Source organism: Erinaceus europaeus, chromosome 3 (assembly GCF_950295315.1).
Source record: "Erinaceus europaeus chromosome 3, mEriEur2.1, whole genome shotgun sequence".
In the NCBI taxonomy this organism is placed as follows: domain Eukaryota; kingdom Metazoa; phylum Chordata; class Mammalia; order Eulipotyphla; family Erinaceidae; genus Erinaceus; species Erinaceus europaeus.
In genome coordinates this window covers 124227221-124246472 of record NC_080164.1, presented here as the reverse complement: position 1 = coordinate 124246472, position 19252 = coordinate 124227221, and the positions used below count along the sequence as shown (strand labels likewise).

The following is a 19252-nucleotide window of genomic DNA, read 5'->3' as shown; positions in this document are numbered from 1 at the left end:
ATGCAAGTGATAATGTTTCAGGAGCTTTTCATTCATGATTATGAGATTTGGAATTGTGCTTACTGATTCATTTGCTTAATTCTCTGCACACTATAAAGGTTGATTTATTTTGCATGCAGGTAACTTACTGGACCAGTCCAGGAGTCATTATAACACTTATGTTCATGAAAGAATACCTACCATGAATATGTGTATTTGTTCAAAATAATATAAGAAATAAGAGAGAGGGAAGGACTTTACATATATCGTAGCTTCATAGTATTTGCAAAAAAAAAAAAAAAGTCTCTAAATTCTTCCTGCTTCAATTGAAATACTATTTTGTAATATCCAGATCTACTTTTTAATATTTTAATTAGTAAATAGAGACAGAGAGGAAGTGATAGGGAAGGGGAGTCAGAGGTTGGGGGAGACCTACAGTAGTGCTTCACTGCTCATAAAGCTTCCCCTCTGTAGGTAGGAACCAAGCAAGGGCTCGAACCTGAGTCCATGTGTCTTATAACATGTTCCTTCTTCCAGGTGCACCACTGTCCAGTCCCTTTCAAATCTATGCATACCTTCTTGTTTATGTTATGGGCTATAGATTTGATTTCTCCTATAACATTTGTGCCTACATTAACAGAAAGCAGTGACAAATACTGATTTTAGAATTTTTTTATGATAAATAAGATCTAGTAAAGTTCCATATGAGAAAAGAGAGGGCAATTTAGGATAGACATAGTTCCCTGACTTAGTCTCATTCATATCAACAATTTTTTAACTGTAGGATGGTGTGAAAGTAAAACGTGTTCAGTAAAAGGTCCAGTGTGCTATACCTGTGCATGCTCACAGCAATAACCCATCCAACTCTTCTATTTTCCACTTTCAGTATTCAGTAAATTACACAAGATATTCAACTCTATTATAAAAAGAGAGCCGAGGAATCTTTTGTTTTTCTGCCAAGGGCCATTTGGATTTTGATAACCTCATTTGCAAGACCATACAAAATTATCAGGTAAAAAAATTGCACTTAATGTTGTTATGAAAAGAGCTCCTAGCTCATTGAACTTCAGTTTTTGCCTGAGGTTGCCTTGGCAGGGCCAAATAATTTCTTGGGCTATACATGGACCATGGGTCAGATATATCCCACACTTGTTACAAAAATATGCTTTTGTTTCCATGGTATCCTGGTTATCTATCACATTCGCCTCACACAAAAATATGCTTTGCATTAGATAAATTCTGCCTAATTGTGGACTAATATACATTCTGGCCATATTTAAAGTAAGCTAAACTAAACTATCATACTCAGTAGGTTTGGAGTATTAAATGCATTTCTGACTTGTGACATTTTCAACTTATAATGAGTTTTCAAGATGGAGCCTTATATAAGTCAAGGGAGATTTGTAATAGTATTTGGGAGAAGACTGACTCTAGTTTATATTTTGGCAATGGAGAGTGCTCTCAAAAAAGAGAAATGCATTGTGAAGAATCAACATAAATATAGTAATAAAAAACAAAAGCAGGAAATATGTCTTTTAAAGTGATCATCTAAATGGCAGAAGAAAAATACCCTAGAGTCTGATAATTCCCAAACATCCAAACTCTCAATCTTTTTGATTAAAAAAGTTTAATAAGCTGTAAAATAAATACACTTCCATTAAATATTAAATAAATTATTTACAACTTGAAAAAATACTTTTTATCTCCATGCATCTTTATGTACAGAAATAAGACAGCATAAAAAGTGACCATTGATAGTTTAAAGCCATCAGAACAAATATTCTGTGCTCTGATAGTCCACTAAAAAGAGGGAGCAACTCATCACTTATGGTCATATCCTGGCAGTGACTCTGGTCTGATACTCTGAAAGAAAAAAAAAAAGTATTAGTGGTGAGTTCAGTTCTATCATAACTGTTAAGTACCAAGGGATAATCGGGCACCAAAATTTTTTTCACATTTTTTCCTAAAATATGAAAAAAAAAAATTCTAGAAGTTTTTTTTTTTTTCAAAGATAAACTGTCATTTTGGCTTGAATCCCTGTTTCACATGTACATACTTAGCTGGAAGACTCAAAATACTCAAATATGTTTGGTCAAATTTGCTTTAAAAAAAAAAAGAAGCAATTATGAGAATGAGTTTTCCTAACTAAATCTATGAAGTAGACATAATTAAAAACAAAGGTGAATTAGTCAGAACCTTTATTATATACAATTAATTTTGGATAATTAGTACCAAGGACATAATAATAGTAGCTACAAGTTAATAGGCAGCCACCACATGCCAACATAGCAGATTCCCTTTCTAAAAATCATTCTGGTGCATGCTTTGATAAATCTCAATTGCAATAAATAGTGAAATTATTCATATAGTTGGCCTTAGTTTTAGCACATCAAACCAATATATCAATATATCTTGCTGCAATAAATACCAAGTATAGAATTAACATGATTAATTATCCATGTTGTGAGGTTATTGCATTAACTCTGTAATTCGCTCAGGACATATGCCTTCACTTAACAAATACTCAATGTAGTAGCTCTCCAAGTATCTGTAACTTTCATTAAGAATGGAAATAATAATTTAGTGGATGTAAGCTTTGACTTGGGAATGTGCCTATTAGTCTTCTGAATCATTCTTAAGCCTCCTGAATACAAAAAAAAAATCAGTATGACATGACTTTTCCTAAATGTCTGAAGAAATGGAATTCCTTCTCATTGGTTCTTAGTGAGTCCTTGGTCTCCTTGCCTCCTTCTCATCCCCTGGAAGTTTGTCTAAATAGATGTTCACTTGATTTATCAATGAAATAGCCCTCTCCATACCCTATCTGTTTCTCCCTATAACATGTTCAGCTCTCCATATTTAAGAAAGAAAATTAAGAATAAAAATTACAATGTATACTTTAACCAAGCTATATTTCAAATTCAGTGCCCCTTCACACTTCCTTTCTTGAAAAAAAAAAAATCAACTCTGTCTTATCATGACTTTAGCTTTCTGTCACGTGAAATCAACTTGTCCTTTCAATCTTATCTCCCAAAACACCCATTTGAACTTGGGAACCTTCTTTCACAAGTTTCTAAAATTATCTAACCTATCAAAGGATTAACTTCCTCATTTTTCTTAATATAATGTTCTATATTTTTAAAATTATATATAGTTATCTTTTAATACACAAACCTGTAATACCATCTTCAGTTATGCTATGACATGAGTATTTCCATGTTCTTGTCGAAGTTTCTTTCGCTCTTCAGCTTCTCCTTTATATTCCCTTAAGTATCGTCTCCGAAGCCTTTAGAGAAAAAGACTTTTACTAACATGTTACTAACCTGTTGACAAAGGATTTTTCAGAAGTACAGGAGAATAATTTTTCATGAGTTTTTATAGACCACAGTCACTCTTCTCAAGCCTAAACCTAAAATCAGTTAATAAAATACTACTAATGTAACTATTAATTGAATGTCTATGTTAACTTTATGTAAACTCATTTTAAGAGAACTGAAATCTAAATAAATGTGCCTTGAGGTGCAGTCTTTCAGAACACAGGAGTCATGTCCATATGTTTGTTGCCACAAAGCCTGGTGTAGCTTCTATGCACAACTGGAGGACCAAAATAGCAATTTTACTATAGAAGGGCTTCATTTTCATGCCAATTTAAAATCTTTAACAAGGCTTACAAAAATATTGGATGTTATTACTTATGTCTAAATATAATGTGTAGTTCCTTCTAGTTTTATGCACTATTACTTTCTGTTAAAAATTCAGTTGTTTAGGGTCAGCAAAATAGCTCATTAGTATGCTGCTTTGCCATATATGGGAACCCATGAGACTGGCCCCCACTGCATTGAAGGAAGTTATGTCCTGTGCTTTCTTTCCCTCCCTCTCTGAAAAAAATAAAGAAAAAAAGAAAAAGAAACCTCAATGTTTTAAAGATTTGTTGATGATGTAGAACCAATTTTATTTTATGTCTTTAATAAATCTATTAAGTATTATTAAGATCATAACATTTTGCATTGTGATTACAAAAGAAATTATTTTAAAAATTGTGCCTTAGGCTAACATGTTAAATGTTTCAAATGCAAGGTGAATATGGGAGAAAAGGAGAGGGAAATGCTACTTAGGTTTAAGAGTACCTACATTATAAAGTTTTCCTAAACTTTTCCAAAGACTGATGAATACCTAAACTTGAATAATTATACTTGAAGTAACTATCTTTAACTGGCATTCTTTTTTTCTTCTATTTTTCTATATTGTATAATTATAATAGTTTGACTCAGAGTATCTTAAATATATTTGCCTATCTAGTTGAGGTACTGACAGACTAAAATACTTTCCAGGGTATACAAAACAAATTTAAACCACACATCAAACTTTATGTGCATCATAAAAGATTTTATGTGTCCTTTTATCATTATCTGATCTGCATTTAAAATAATAGCAAACAATGGCAGAAGATAACCCCTTGTTTCTTGAATGGCAAGAATGGTAGATCATACACACAATCCAGTTGTTAAAGTCATTTACCAAGACCTAAAATTAGAATAATGAGTCTATTGCTTTTCCCAAGCTCTAGTAGCACATGAGTCATTATAGAGCCATTCACGCCCTCCCCCAACTTCCTTAATTCACTGACTCCTGTATGACAGACAATGCCATTTTGATAAATCCACCAGCGCCTACTACCTGGAACAGTCTAGTACTAACATTCATTGGTCATGAAGTGCTGTGTGAGAACTTTGATATGTGTTATGGTGAGCACAGGCAAGATACTGCTGGAGTGCAACAGTAGCAGGATTGTCTCTGCTTCCTATACCATGCCATATGGAGGAAATGTTTCTTCTTTCTATTTTTTTTGATAAAATTATAAAATTAAAATTCTTTTTTTAAAATTTTTATTTATAAAAAGAAAACACTGACAAAAACCATAGGATAAGAAAGGTACAACTCCACCTTCTTTCTGTTTTTAAGAATTGAGTTCCCATATTGCACTTGACAATAACAACATAGCCATCAACTCAAAATAGATCAGTGTCAAGCTATAAAATAGCTAACTAGGAATTTAGTATTCTGCTAGAATAGAAGACATATCGTCCCCCCACCCCCTTGGGCCCTTATTTTAAGCTCTTTGTGTTAGTACCAGAGCAATATCTCTATCACCCTATTATGAACCAGATCTCAATTAGCTTCTGGAAGACTTGCTTAAGCTTAAAATTATTATAGGTGATACTAGTACTGAGATTTAGAAGTAGCTACAGATAGAAATATAGCATGAAACAAAACCATCAACGTTGAACTTTAAAAAAAAAAAAGCCTATCTTAGCTTTTTTTTCTCTTTTTTTTGCAAAAGGGCTTTATGCTTTACATGTTGTGTTGTTTTAATGATGGGCAAAGTAATATGAATTCTGAACATATTGTATGATTTTTATCATTAAAATATATAAAGTTATAAACCAAATTTTATATGCTACCAGTAGAGTAATTCATCTGAAATGTGACTGAACATCATGATAAAAATACTGAAAAGGAGGGCCAGGTGGGTAGCATGTTTAGTTGAGTGCACATGCTCAATGACCCAGGTTTGAGACCCTGGTCCCCACTTGTAGGAGGACCTACAGGTGAAGCAGTGCTGCAGGTCTCCCTCTGTCTCTCCTTCTCTATCTCCCCCTTCCTCTTAATTTCTGTCTTTATCCAATAAATAAAATATATAAAAATAAATACTAAAAAATTAAACTAGCATTACTTGATTAAAAATGTTTAAGTTATGCTATACTTACAGGATTGTAATTAAAACAGCAATAGCTGTGAAGCTCACAGCTGAGACAAAGGCAGCTATGGCTGCAAAAGCAATTTTAGATAAATCACCATCAACCATGCTATGAGTTTTCATGGACTTTTCGCCACACCGTTCACCAAAGTAATCCTGATGACATCTGTAAAGAACCCAAATTTTTAAATTACAGCCTCTGAAAACTTTCCAAATATTTTTATGCTTACTTTCCAGGTCATAAATATCCATTCAATTCTAATACTAAGAAGTGTTCATGCCGTATAATTATATTTCAAAATCAAAAGACATAGAAGTGTTTGAGCTAAAGTTCTTCTAAGAATAAGCTGAGATTAGTTCAGGTGTGATATTCCAAGAAGAAATACCATTTTTTTATGTATGCTCCTTTTATGACTGACTGATGAGCTCAGTGACTTGTTACACAGTGACTACATTACAGTATAAACTAATGTGTTATCAGCTTTTAGGGAGGAAGGAGTTTAACCTTCCATAGTAGTGGGTTAAAAAAAAAAAGGTGGGGTCCTTTGCAAAAAGAGGTTTTATAACATCAGGGATCAGCAAACTGACCATGGACCAAATCTGGTCATTTGTCAGGTTTTCCACACTGTGCAAATTAAGAATGGTTTCTACTATTTGCATTATTGCAGTACATGCATAATTTTCACTCATAATGTGTAAAGTATTTGCTATATGGTCCCTTACAAAATTCTAAAAAAAAAAAAAGTTTGTCAACCCTTATTTTATACCTTGGAAAAGTACATGATTTTCAATTGCAAGGAATTCTAGATAAGAAATCAGAAAATCAGAATTCCATAATAACTTAGAATTACTTACATACATGTTACTGCATCCAGGTGCTGTATATATTTGCATTCTCCATGAATGCAGAAATTTTGAAATTCTGCATCACATGGATTTTTCTTCTTTCTGTTTTTTCTATTTTTCCTATTTTTGCCTCCCTTTTTCTTTCTTTTGGGATTTTCTGAAGTCTTTTCACTTTCTGTTTTGTTTTTCTTGGGCTTAACTACCTGTTCAACTGAAAAGAAAAACAAATGAAGATTTATTGACATCAGTCTCTCTTCACCTTTAATGTCATGCTGGTGACACAAGAGAAAGATGTTCAAACAATCAGAGCTCATGGGAATAACAGGCATATTTATCTCGGTTTTTTTTCTTTTAACAATAACTGGGTAAAGAGAATTTCTATACAGCGGCACTTAAGAAAACATGTACCCATTAATTATTTATTAACACAGAAACTTGTTTATTTTATTGGTAGCAGCACTGTTCTCATTTTACTATTATTAATGATAATGTAATTTACTATCTTGGAAAATGTATGAAGCATTTTCAACATTTATTGAATTTCTTTTTTATTGTTGTAGTTATTATTGTTATTGATGTCGTTGTTAGATAGGACAGAGAGAAATGGAGAGATATGGGGAAGACAGAGAGGGGGAGAGGAAGACAGACACCTGCAGACCTGCTTCACCGCCTGTGAAGTGACTCCCCTGCAGGTGGGGAGCCAGGGGCTCTGACAGGGATCCTTATGACAGTCCTTGTACTTCGTACCACTTGCGCTTAACCCACTGTGCTACCTCCCAGACTCCCTATTTATTGAATTTCTAATATATCCAAGTTCTTTGTAATGAACACTAACTAAATCAGAATCACAGTGAATATGTTGCTAGCCACATTAACTAACAAAACTAAAGTGTAGTGGTAGTGAAGACAAGTAATTCACCTTATGACAAACAGCTAAAAAAATAGCAGTGCAGGAATTATAAGACCTATTGTCTTCTCACCTAGTGTTTTCTCTTGGAAAAAGTCAATGCCACTGATTAAAGTGAGACTTGGATATACTTGTTGGTATTATTTAAGCATATCAGTCTTGTGCTTACTATCATGACTAGGATTTAGTGAGTATTATCTGAGGATTGTACCCTAGAGTTAACCAATTTTCTCCAGCTCCCAGAAACAACAGTGTATAATTTGGAGGAACTTTTAAGGGGCATATTTCTGTGGTCAATCAATGGGTCTGGAATACTTGTATTTGATACTATAGAGATTTATTTTAATTCTTCACATCTACAGAAATGTTTGCTCACTAATATACTTATGCAAAGTATATTTTACCCATATGCTAATGCTAGACAGGGTTTCCATGTTGAGCTGTGAATACTCTATATTAATCTCTAATTGATTTTTCTGAGAAAGAACTTGGCAATCAGAGGAGAGTGAAAAGAGCATAATCCCATAAAGATATAGTTCCACTCATAACTGTGGTCCCACTAACTACAAATAATTAGAAACATATTGAAAAGTATCAAAGATAGAAGAACCTTGTGATTAAGGAAGCAAATAAATATGAAAAAATAGCAACTTATTTTAACACCACTAACAAAATAGGAAGAATGTTTAACATATGGCTATTTGATTTTTAAACTGAAGCTCTCCTCTGATGATAGGCCTGCTACTGGAAACATTGCACTGTGTCAGTTTAAAAATTTTAGTAAGTGGGGGTCGGGCGGTGGCGCAGTGGGTTAAGCGCATGTGGCGCAAAGCGCAGGGACCGGCGTAAGGATCCCGGTTCGAGCCCCCGGCTCCCCACCTGCAGGGGAGTCGCTTCACAGGCGGTGAAGCAGGTCTGCAGGTGTCTATCTTTCTCTCCCCTTCTCTGTCTTCCCCTCCTCTCTCCATTTCTCTCTGTCCTATCTAACAACGAATTGCGTCAACAAGGGCAATAATAATAACCACAACGAAGCTACAACAAGGGCAACAAAAGGGGGAAAAAAAAATGGCCTCCAGGAGCGGTGGATTCATGGTGCAGGCACCGAGCCCAGCAATAACCCTGGAGGAGGAAAAAAAAAAAAAAAATTTTAGTAAGAGACACATCACAGTCATAGGCTGAAGTGCTATCATAGTCATTATCCATGAGTTCAACAGCTTTTCAAGAGTTGTTTTTTTCATTCTGCTTTAAAATGCAGTGTAGGCCAAAGAGAATGTTCACCAAATCCCAGGCTCAAACTCTGCCACCACATGGGAGGTGTTACACTGGAGGAAGCTCTCTCTCACTTTCAGTCTCTCTCTCTCTCTCTCCCCCTCCCTCCCTTTTTCTTCCCTCCCTCACTCCATCCCTCCAGAGTGTGTGTGTGTGTGTGTGTGTATTAAAAAGTGGCCAAGTAGTGAAATCCAGCTTATGTGAGCCCTAGTTTCCATACACAAAAACATAGTGAATTTTGAGCAGAAATCTATGACCTTTTGGAATGTTGACAACTTATAAATTACGAGAGAGAAGTTTCTAGCCATCTTAAATGATTACATTTCATCAACCCACAAATAAGAAATACAAATGAACTCCTTCCCCACCTTGCATAAAATCACAAGTTCCTTAATTAGCTAGCTGTTCATTAGTCAAGTTGTTTTCTCTATAAAGCTACCTGCTCTCCAGTCACCAATTCTGGGAGTCAGGAAAAATGGATGGATTTAGAGAAGCTAAGCTCAGAAGAAAAGTGAGTTGAGTCCTCTTACAGTGAGTGGTTTGGGGATAGTTCAGAGCTGATCTAAGTAATAAGAGTGTGGGAAACAGTATCTTGGTGCCTTCATTTTATGTAAATACTTTTAAAAGTATACATTGGCAAAAGAGAAGGAAACTATAGGTCACTCTTACTTAATTGGTAAATGGAACCCGGTGATAAACTTCGACTAACAATATAAAATTCATGCATGCATGCATGTTTGTACTTTTTTATTATTTCCAGAAAGTTATTACTGTCACTAGATTATTATTTGTAAAAATTTACTTATGACAGAGGAAGGAGGAGGAGACAGAGAAGCAGAGCATCAGTCTAGCACATACAATGCTGGGGATGGAACTCAGGACTCCATGCTTCTGAGTCCAGTGCTTTATGCACTATGCCATCTCTCAGGCTGCTGCTATTACTAGTTTTTCAACAACTAGCACTTACAGGCTAAAGTCCAATTGCTATTATCCCCATTGATTCCTTTTGTTTAATTTACATGAAAATGCAATTAATCATGGAAAAGTAGCATTGAGGAGTATATGTAAAAGCCAACACATTAATAGGTTCAGGCTAGTTGATATCTATCTCCCATATTGGAATATCAGTACAGTGGGAAAGAAGATAGTGTCTGAAATCAAATGGACTGGAGTTTGCATTCTGGCTCAACTGCTTGCTAGCTATGGACAGAACACAAAATATTTTTAGCACCAGTTATATCACATTTGTAAAGTAATGGTAATTTTTACTTTATAAAGTTGCTATGAAAATTAAATTTAGGTATAACATAGGTGTTAGCAGGCCAAGAAGGTAGCATAGTGGTTTATGCAATAGACTTTCATGCCTGAAGTACAGAGGTCCCAGGCACCACCATAAGCCAAAGATGAGCAGTGCTCTGATAAAATAAATAAGTAAATAAATAATATCTCCAGGGCTTACCTACAGATAACCCTTCCTGTCTCAAATTATAGCTTTGCCCGTGAGTATCCAACACAAGAAAGTCAGTAGAAGATTCAGGGAGAGGCCCTTCTTTTGAAGCAGTTTTGCTGATACACACATAGGCCACCTGTTCACCTTATCCTCTACTCACCTCTGACTGAATCATCTACAATATAGCCAGATATTTGTGGTTCATTATCATACTCTTCTGAATAGTCATAGTCAATCCCTGAGGATAGTTCACTACTAGAAGGCACTTGGCTCACAGGGGAAATTTTGCTTCCTGTGGACATTTCATTTCTTTTGGTAACCTCGAATCCATTAGCACTGTGGTCCCTAGAGAATGATTCTCTCTCTGAGGAGGTGTCATTGACCTCCAATCCAGCAGCACAATGAGCTATGGAAGAAAAAACAAGGAAAGAAATTAGAAGGTAATGTGGGGAATCTTTCTCCCCACTCAGCTGCATTCAGGAGAAATGTTTATCTTCTGATATCAAAGCAGTTATTGCACATGTGCTATTGTTTACGACTGAGTCACTTATGAAAGCAAATTCACATTTTGCCAACAAGCAGACTCAGCTGTTCCAATTACAGAGCTTCTTTCATGAAGGTTTTCTTTTCCACAGGCAATTCACATTAATTTCCACATCAAAAATATTGTTGATTGGGCAAATTAATCTACTGTGATTATTTAACAGGTAGGTTTAAATATCTCCATAATTTTAAATACCAAATGCGTTTGTGTTCATCAAAATGCTACTTGTCCCATTTTAATAGACAAGTTCTAGATCTAAATGTAAGAATTGTTAAAGATGGGCTCACATTTTTCAAAAATGATGTATATAAAATGTAAAAGTAATATCAATGCTAGTTGATATTGACACATTCTTACAATCTTACTGTTTCATTGTTACTTTTATATAGAAAAGAAACTGGGTTCTAGGTAGCATTCGAGATCCAGAGTTTCAAGTCCCTTCTTTATCTTTTAGGTCTCAATAAAAGTGTCAGTGTTACAGTTAATTTCTCCCTGTGACATTGTGTGGCCCTCGAGGGAGGTAAAGATAAAATCACTACACAAAGGAGGTGGAGAATTTAAGAAGGAGTCAGCACTCCTGTGTCTAGAACCAAACTCTTAAGACCTGTGAAAATCTTTTCACCTCTCTGACCCACGTTTTATCTGTAAAACAGTGGGTTTGAGTCATACGATATCTATGATTTCTAAGATCTCCTTCAGCTGAAACTAGTCGAGGTACATGGTCTCTTCCTGGCACCCTCTGGCTAACCTGGACCGTCTGAAATACCTGCCTGCTTTTCTACTGCTCCCTGCGAGTAAGTGAACTCAGGACAGGAGACATGGTGATCAACTCCCCAGGACACAGTTGGGGACGCCTAAGGGTATTGATGGGAGAAGCAGCAGCAAAGCTCAAGGGGTGGCCGCTTCTGCCGTTCTCGGGAGCAGCGCGGGCAGCTCAGGGGAGGGGTGTCCTCACCTGAGCCCAAGATCAAGAGCCACAGCACCACGGGTGCGAGCAGCAGCAGCGGGGTTCTCATTGGTTCCTCTGAGCGGCAGCGTCGCGGTCTCTGGGGTAACTCGGCTGGAGCTGCAGACTGGAGGGGGAGAGGAGGGGACACGCGGGAGTGGGCACTGCGCTCGCAGACCCGGCCCGGCTCGGAGCGGGCGCGGCGCGGGGAGCTCGCCTGCCTCGGGATCTCCGGGTTCCCTCTGGGCTGCGGCGCTAGGTGTGAGAACATTCCAGCGGAGCGCGCGCACCTGCCGCTTTATAGGCCGGGCGGTTCCCGGGCTGGTAACGTCATGGCCTGGACGTCACGGCCTGGGCTGTGGGTGGGGCGCCCCAGGGCTACTACCCCAAAGCCGCACACACCCCACCTCCCCTCCCCGGAGCAGAGCAAACAGCAGGGAGGAAGTGAAAATTAAACTCCTAGCTGCGAGGGGAGAGAAACAAACAAACAATAACAACTAGTGTACCCATATTCACGTGCGGGTGTGGAGTTTGGGATCTGATGGTCAGATGTCTCGTTGCAAACTCTCGGACAAACCTCTGTATATTCTTTGAGCCTTATGTTTTAACAGAGGATTTAGAAAAGTTTCTCGTTAAAATGTAAAAGTGCTTTAAGCTCAAGAATGACTCAAACATCATAGACTAATAGCTTTGACAAAGAAAGGCCTATGTCTCAACCAAGTACCCTTTGTCACGCACTACTGTGAAGAATTTTCAACCACAGCCTTTCCCATTTGTTTAAAAGAAATTTCAAAATATTTTATATATGTATTTTTTTTTTTATCAAGAGAGACAGAAATCTAGAGAGAAGGGGGAAACAAAGAGGGAGAGAGCAAAAGAAATACTGCTTCACCACTTGTCAAGCTTCCTCTTTGCAGTTGAGGATGGAGGGCTTGAACCTAGATGCTTAAACATTGTGACATGGGCCACTCAGTCAGGTGTCTCACAGTCTTACGCTTTTTATTTATTTGTTAATAATAATAATATTTATTTATTTATTTATTTTACTAATGAGTGGAGGAGAGAATACTGGAGTATCATTCTGGCATGTGAAATGCCAGAGTTTTTGAACTCAAAACCTCATGCTTGAGAGTCCAAGACTTTATCCACTGTTCCACCTCCCTAGGGCTCTCATCAAAATCAATATTTATTGACTATTTATTGTTGCAGGACTTTTCACTTAAAATATTGCCTACACTATCTCTCTTAATAACCTTGAGTATCACTGTACTTTTTTATAAGGAGAGCAAACACTTGTTTTAGAAAAAAACAAAGAGGACTCCTAGTTGGTCACGGTGGAAGCCAAATGGATTTGCATTCGATTTCATCTGGTCCTAAAAATGTTTCTTTTCACTCTGATAAAAATATTTAGACTACACTGATATTTGAAAAGAGATTTGGAGAGAACAACACTTAGCCTAAGGGAATCATCTCCATAAATCGTTTTATAGGCTTTGAGATGAAGGGTGGTATGCAAACCTAATGGTTCTCAAATCCCAAGATAAGCTTTGAGGAGCCATTCAGACCCTAGCAGGACATTTAATCAAGGCATTATATGAAATGAAGAGGAGAGGAGCTGCTTAATTTGACTACCTTTGGTATAGAGACAATTCCAGAACCAGATTTTTCTTGACTTGTGGACTAGAAAGGGAAAAAAAAAAAAAACACTTTGTTCTTACTAAGTATTTTCTTGTCCTGAAGATACCTATCTCTTCTCTGATCCAGTAAAACTGCCTCTTAAGGAATGTAGATCACTGTGCATATGTCCTAGTTCTAGGTTACTTAAAAAAAAAAAAAAACTATTTACTTTTTAATGGTGTATGGTAGTGAGTAAAGTAAATACTGTTATACGGTTCATAGATGAAATAAAGTTATGAATCAACTTCACTTCAGTGCTTGAAGAAATATTTCATGTAATCTATTTTATTTCTCATGGAGGTGGAGCACTAAGAGGTATATTGAATGACAAATAGTGTCCTTCTCTCCAGAATTTCAGTATAATTTTATTCTGTCAGAAAAAGACTCAAAAGTGCCATGGAAGACAAGGATGTGGTGTTTGCCTGTGTATATCCGGGATACACTGCGCAAAAGGAAAGGAAAGGAAGGAGACCATTTACTGACTTTGTCAACAGAAATTATAAGTATACCTAATGACATGCCATGATTAAAAGTTGAAGTTGAAAAAAAAAGGGGGTAGAAAGAGGGCACTGATAGTTCTGGAGCAAGATTAGCAGAGGCATACAGTGTCATCTTTTTTGCTGTATGAGGTAACTGTGATGCAGTTTCAGACCCTTGCCTTCAGATTTCAAAAGATGTTGGAGACTTTGCTTAGAGTTCAGGCTACCAACCTCCACACTTTCATCTCTCTACTGTTACACATATCATTTTTAAGTCCCCCTTTTCTTATTCTGTCTTATGAAGATTTATACAAGTTGTACATATTTGTCAATCTGTCATTAGAAGTTATTCACTTTCTCTTTGCTGTCAAAGTGGGCTTTTTACATTGCAAATTGTTTCTTTTCTTTCTTTTTTTCCAGTTGGAAATCTAGAGGGTGATAATTTACACTGATATGGATGATAGCATAGTGTCATAGAACAACTAGACTTGGTATTCAAACCAACTAACTTTCCATATACAAATTCCACCATGGCTTAGCCGAATCTGAGCAAACCTAGCAAACTGAACCACATACTAAACTTTTAAATATTTAGATGATTCAGCTTGCCCATCTGCCTGCTGTTAAGCAAATCAGCACAGCAGATCCTACTAGCCTTTAGTTCCTGTGCAGTAAATGGTAACTATTTTTATCAGTCTTGGCATTACAATCATCATACTGTATTAATCACAGTGAAGAACTAAGCAGTTCTTATAATGAAACTACTCACAGATATAATGAAATAATCTTCAGTTTTTTCAAGCCGTGAACTCTGTACCTACTTCACATTTGATTAACCATTCTGAACATTTTATGATGACATGAAGCATCATAATTGCATCACAATGCAGAATACATTGATGATTCATCACATGATGGAATGTATGAATGAGAAGAAAACCAACTCCATACAAGTGTCCAATACTATTGATTCTGAATGATGAAATGAAATAAAAATGCCAAGAAATTCAAGTACCGACGATTCTTATTGCTCTGTTAACTTGATGGTTCCCTAACCTAGTATGGGACTAAGAAATAATCAACAGAATGAATGAGGGTTGTTCATAGGACCTTGCCCTCAACTTGGATCAACAATGGTAGAAAATGTCCCATCCTCCGAAGGGAGGCTGGACAATATACTCTATGCTACAACTGAGGAAGATGGGTCCTGATATTGGGGCAGCATGGAACATTCCTACTTATGACCACAGAATGTGAGCTCAGATTATAAGGATGCAGAGGTCACATAGACTCCTAAGCGAATATGGGCCTCAGATCACATCAAATCAATGAAGTTTACAATCAACAATATTTATATACCTTTCCCATATTTGGGAGTTACTGTCTTCCCTGATCCAGCTTTCTGGTCCTTCTGCCAGCTATGACATCGGATCCACCTGCATATCAGATTTCAGGCTCAGGCAAAAAAAAAACAAATAAACAAACAAAAAAAACCCACTAGTATAGCCACAGGCCCTTTGAAATTTAACTACAATATGCCTACTAGCTATCTACAAAATGGAGGGGCCCCCAACTCTTCATCTGCACTATCCCAGCTTTTAGGTCCATGATTGGTCAACAATTTGTTTGGCTTTGTATGTTAACTCTCTTTTCAGCCACCAGGTTCCAGATGCTAGCATGATGCCAACCAGACTTCCCTGGACAGACAACCCTACCAATGTGTCCTGGAGCTCTGCTTCCCCAGAGCATTTATCCAATAGGGAAAGTAAAAGACAGGCTGGGAGTATGGATCGACTTGTCAATGCCCATGTTCAGCAGGGAAACAATTAAAGAAGCCAGACCTTCAACCTTCTGTATCCCACAAAGACCTTGGGTCCATACTCCCAGAGGGATGAAAAATAGGAAAGCTATCTGGGAGGGGATGGGATACAGACTTCTGGTGGTGGGAACTGTGTGAAGTTGTACCCCTCTTATCCTATCATTTAGTCAGTTTCTTTTTTATAAATAAAAAAAATTTTTTAAAGAATGAAGGTTGCTGAATAAATAGAAACCTTGAAGTGGATCTGAAAAATCTATAGGACATTAGGAAATTGCAGAATTAATATTATTATTGTTATTACTTGCCAACTGCACTTGGCTTATTATGGTGCATGGCTTTGAACTGGTGACTTCAGAATTCAGGCATGAAAGCCTTTTGAATAACCATTATGCTATCTTCCCCACCCACTTATCATTTCTCAAACATCCTTCTTAGCACCCCTCAGGATGCTTGGGAAGCTTCCCCCCTGCAGGTGGGGAACCCAGATCCTTGTGCTGGTCTTTGCACTTCATACTATGTGAGCTTAGCCTGGTATGCCATTGCCCATCTGCTGTTTTTTTCTCTATCTGAATCAGAAAGCATCCAGGGAGCATTGAAATCACACATTCTCAAGGTCCCAGCACTATAAACAGAGAACAACAAAAGAACATTATATGCACTACACTTTCTGATATATATGTGTGTTTGTGTGTCCGTGTATTTCTTGTTTTGATTCTTTTCCAAACCATTTTATTGGGGAAATTATTATTTTGTTGTTTTATTACTCCTGTTATTGAACACTCGGAATTTTGTGATGAATAATTTTTTAGTTGCCAAATCTTTTATTTTTTTATTTGCTTTAAAAATTGATACATGCATGCTTCAAGAAATATTTTATGCTGTTACTGATGATATGTATTTGATGTATTTCCCTTATGAGTCTAGATAGTCTCTTTAAATATTCATATATTTTTAGCTAAGATAAGTCATGTATATAAATTTTGTTGTATTTCTGTATGAACAAAAATTTGTTTCTAAGCTCAGTGACTGTTTTTTTTTTTTTTGCAATATCAATGTTTTAATATTATATATGAAGAGTTATTTGCAGGGCCAGGTGGTGGTGCACCTGGTTGAGAGCACATTTTACAATACTTAAGGACCCAGGTTCCAGCCCCCAGTGGGAAAGCTTTGTGAGTGAAGCAGTGAAAGCCCTGCAGTGGGAAAGCTTTGTGAGTGAAGCAGTGTTGCAGTTGTCTTTTTGACTCTCTCCCTAACACCCCCTTCCCTCTTGATTTCTGGATGCCTCTATCCAATAAATGAATAAAGATAATTAAAAATTTTTAAATAAATGTTTAAAAAGTTCATTGCTATGTATCCCACTCCTAGGCAAAAACAAGTTAAATTGCAAAGAAGATGGCATTTGTATGTCATACTTCCCAAACATGTGTGTTGAAGTCTTGTGACCAGTATAACATAAAAAGAATTTGTTAGCTAATAAATAAATAGGGGGGCAGGGTGGTAATGCACCAGGTTAAGCGCACATGGTGCAGAAGCATAAGGACCAGAGCAAAGATCCTGGTTTTGAGTCTCCAGTTCCCCACCTGCAGGGGGATCACTTCACAAGTAGTGGGGAACATTTGTAGGTATCTTTCTCTCCCCTTTTCTGTCTTCCCATCTTCTCTCAATTTCTCTCTGTCCTATCCAATAAAAAATGACCTCCGGGAGTCGGGCGGTGGTGCAGTGGGTTAAGTGCATGTGGCGCAGTGGGTTAAGTGCATGTGGCGCAAAGCGCAGGGACCAGCGTAAGGATCCCGGTTCGAGCCCCCGCTCCCCACCTGCAGGGGAGTCGCTTCATGGGCGGTGAAGCAGGTCTGCAAGTGTCTCTTTCTCTCCCCTCTCTCTCTGTCTTCCCCTCCTCTCTCCATTTCTCTCTGTCCTATCCAACAACAAAGCAACGTCAACAATGGCAATAATGACCGCAATGAGGCTGCAACAACTAGGGCAACAAAAAGGGGGAAAAATGGCCTCCAGGAGCGGTGGATTCATGGTGCAGGCACCGAGCCCAGCAATAACCCTGGAGGAAAAAAAAAAATGACCTCCAGGAGCAGTGGATTTGTTGAGCAGGCACTGAGCCCCAGTGATAACCCTGGAGGCAAAATAAACAAATAAATAAATGTCTAGAACTTGCAGAGAAAGAGAAACTGGAAATACAGCTATGCATTTTATTAAAAATCAGTTATATCCATTATTTCTTTTCTGCAATCAATATTTTTGTCTTAAACTTGATTTTTAAATTTTTTCTTATTTTTTTTTTCCATGCTAGGGCTTTACCACTCTAGACAGACTTTTAGATGGAAAGAGAGAGACTGAGGGAGGGAGGGAAAAAGACCACAACACAACAATATCCCCCAGTGTAATAAGGACCAGGCTCGAACCTAGACTGCTTCAATTATTTTATAGCCCTTGCATTTGAATTCTTTCGCTTCCAAATTATTTGCCCATTTGTACAATACGTAAATTGTGCTACTAGATTTCTTCTCTTCCCAAAAGTCACTAGCTTTAGTTATGTCTCAAGATAGTATTCCAAGGTATTTTCAGTCTGCAATTACTGGGCAGTTAAGGGATTCTCACATATTATTTTGTGTGACAAAAAGGAAATGTAAAACATTTCAATAACACAAAGACTTATATTCATTCTGAAAAACAGGTGATAAAGTGCTACCATGTGATAGGGAAATTTTTTAAAGAATTTCTTAAGAAATATACACTTGGAGAGTTGGGCGGTAGTGCAGCGGGTCAAGCGGACATGGTGCAAAGCACAAGGACCAGCATGAGGATGTTGGTCGAGCCCCTGGCTCCCCACCTACAGGGGGATTGCTTCACAGGCGATGAAGCAGGTCTGCAGGTGTCTTTCTCTTCCCCTCCTCTCTCTATTTCTCTCTGTCCTATCCAAGAATGCTGACATCAATAACAACAACAATAATAACTACAACAATTAAAAAAAACAAGGGCAACAGAAAAAAGAAATATACATTTGATTGGGGGTCGGGGAGTAGCGCAGCGGGTTAAGCAAACCTGGGGCAAAGTGCAAGAAGCTGCTTAGAGATCCCGGTTCGAGCCCCCGGCTCCCCACCTGCAGGGAGAGTCTCTTCACAGGCGATGAAGCAGGTCTTCAGGTCTATCTTTCTCTGCCCCTCTCTGTCTTCCCCTCCTCTCTCGATTTCTCTCTGTCCTATCCAACAATGAACAACATCATCAACAATAATAACCACAACAAGGCTACAATAACAAGGGCAGCAAAGGGGGGCGGGATGGCCTCCAGGAGCAGTGGATTCATGGTGCAGGCACTGAGCCCCAGCAATAACCCTGGAGGCAATATATACATACATACATTTGATTGAATGTCAGAATGGCATTTATGAGCAAAAAGAACAGCTCCCAAGGTAGGGCACCTGCCTTGAGATGGACAGGACCTGCATTAGAATGTCACAGCACAGGGAGTAGCTCTGGTGCTATGGTCTCTCTGCCTCTCTTTCTGTCTCTTCTATCTAGATGAGGAAGTACTCTTAGAGAAAATTTTTTTTTCCTGAAAAATCAGC

At 37.6% G+C, this 19252-nt stretch overlaps 2 protein-coding genes across 2 annotated transcripts in view; one reads left to right on the top strand and one right to left on the bottom strand.

The window, feature by feature from the left end:
• BTC (betacellulin) overlaps nucleotides 1-19252 on the top strand; it is a 543453-nt gene that overhangs the window by 292717 nt on the left and 231484 nt on the right. The gene's annotated exons all lie outside the window — the stretch shown is intronic.
• AREG (amphiregulin) lies at nucleotides 1673-11962 on the bottom strand. The gene is made up of 6 exons (XM_007519806.2): nucleotides 11709-11962; nucleotides 10370-10615; nucleotides 6593-6794; nucleotides 5748-5903; nucleotides 3154-3265; nucleotides 1673-1842 (listed from the first exon to the last, which is right to left on the bottom strand). Exons 1-5 carry the CDS (start codon nucleotides 11767-11769, stop codon nucleotides 3172-3174), a joined length of 759 nt encoding a protein of 252 aa, XP_007519868.1. The 5' UTR covers nucleotides 11770-11962; the 3' UTR covers nucleotides 1673-1842; nucleotides 3154-3171.

Excerpts from the sequence above, each read along its gene's own strand:
- AREG (XM_007519806.2), bottom strand. The coding sequence starts at position 11,769 with ATGAGAACCCCGCTGCTGCTGCTCGCACCCGTGGTGCTGTGGCTCTTG. Across the intron at positions 10,616-11,708 it reads GCTCTTGATCTTGGGCTCAG|CTCATTGTGCTGCTGGATTG; the intron begins GTGAGGACACCC and ends TTTCTTCCATAG. Across the intron at positions 5,904-6,592 it reads CTGGATGCAGTAACATGTAT|ATGTCATCAGGATTACTTTG; the intron begins GTAAGTAATTCT and ends GGTTCTTTACAG.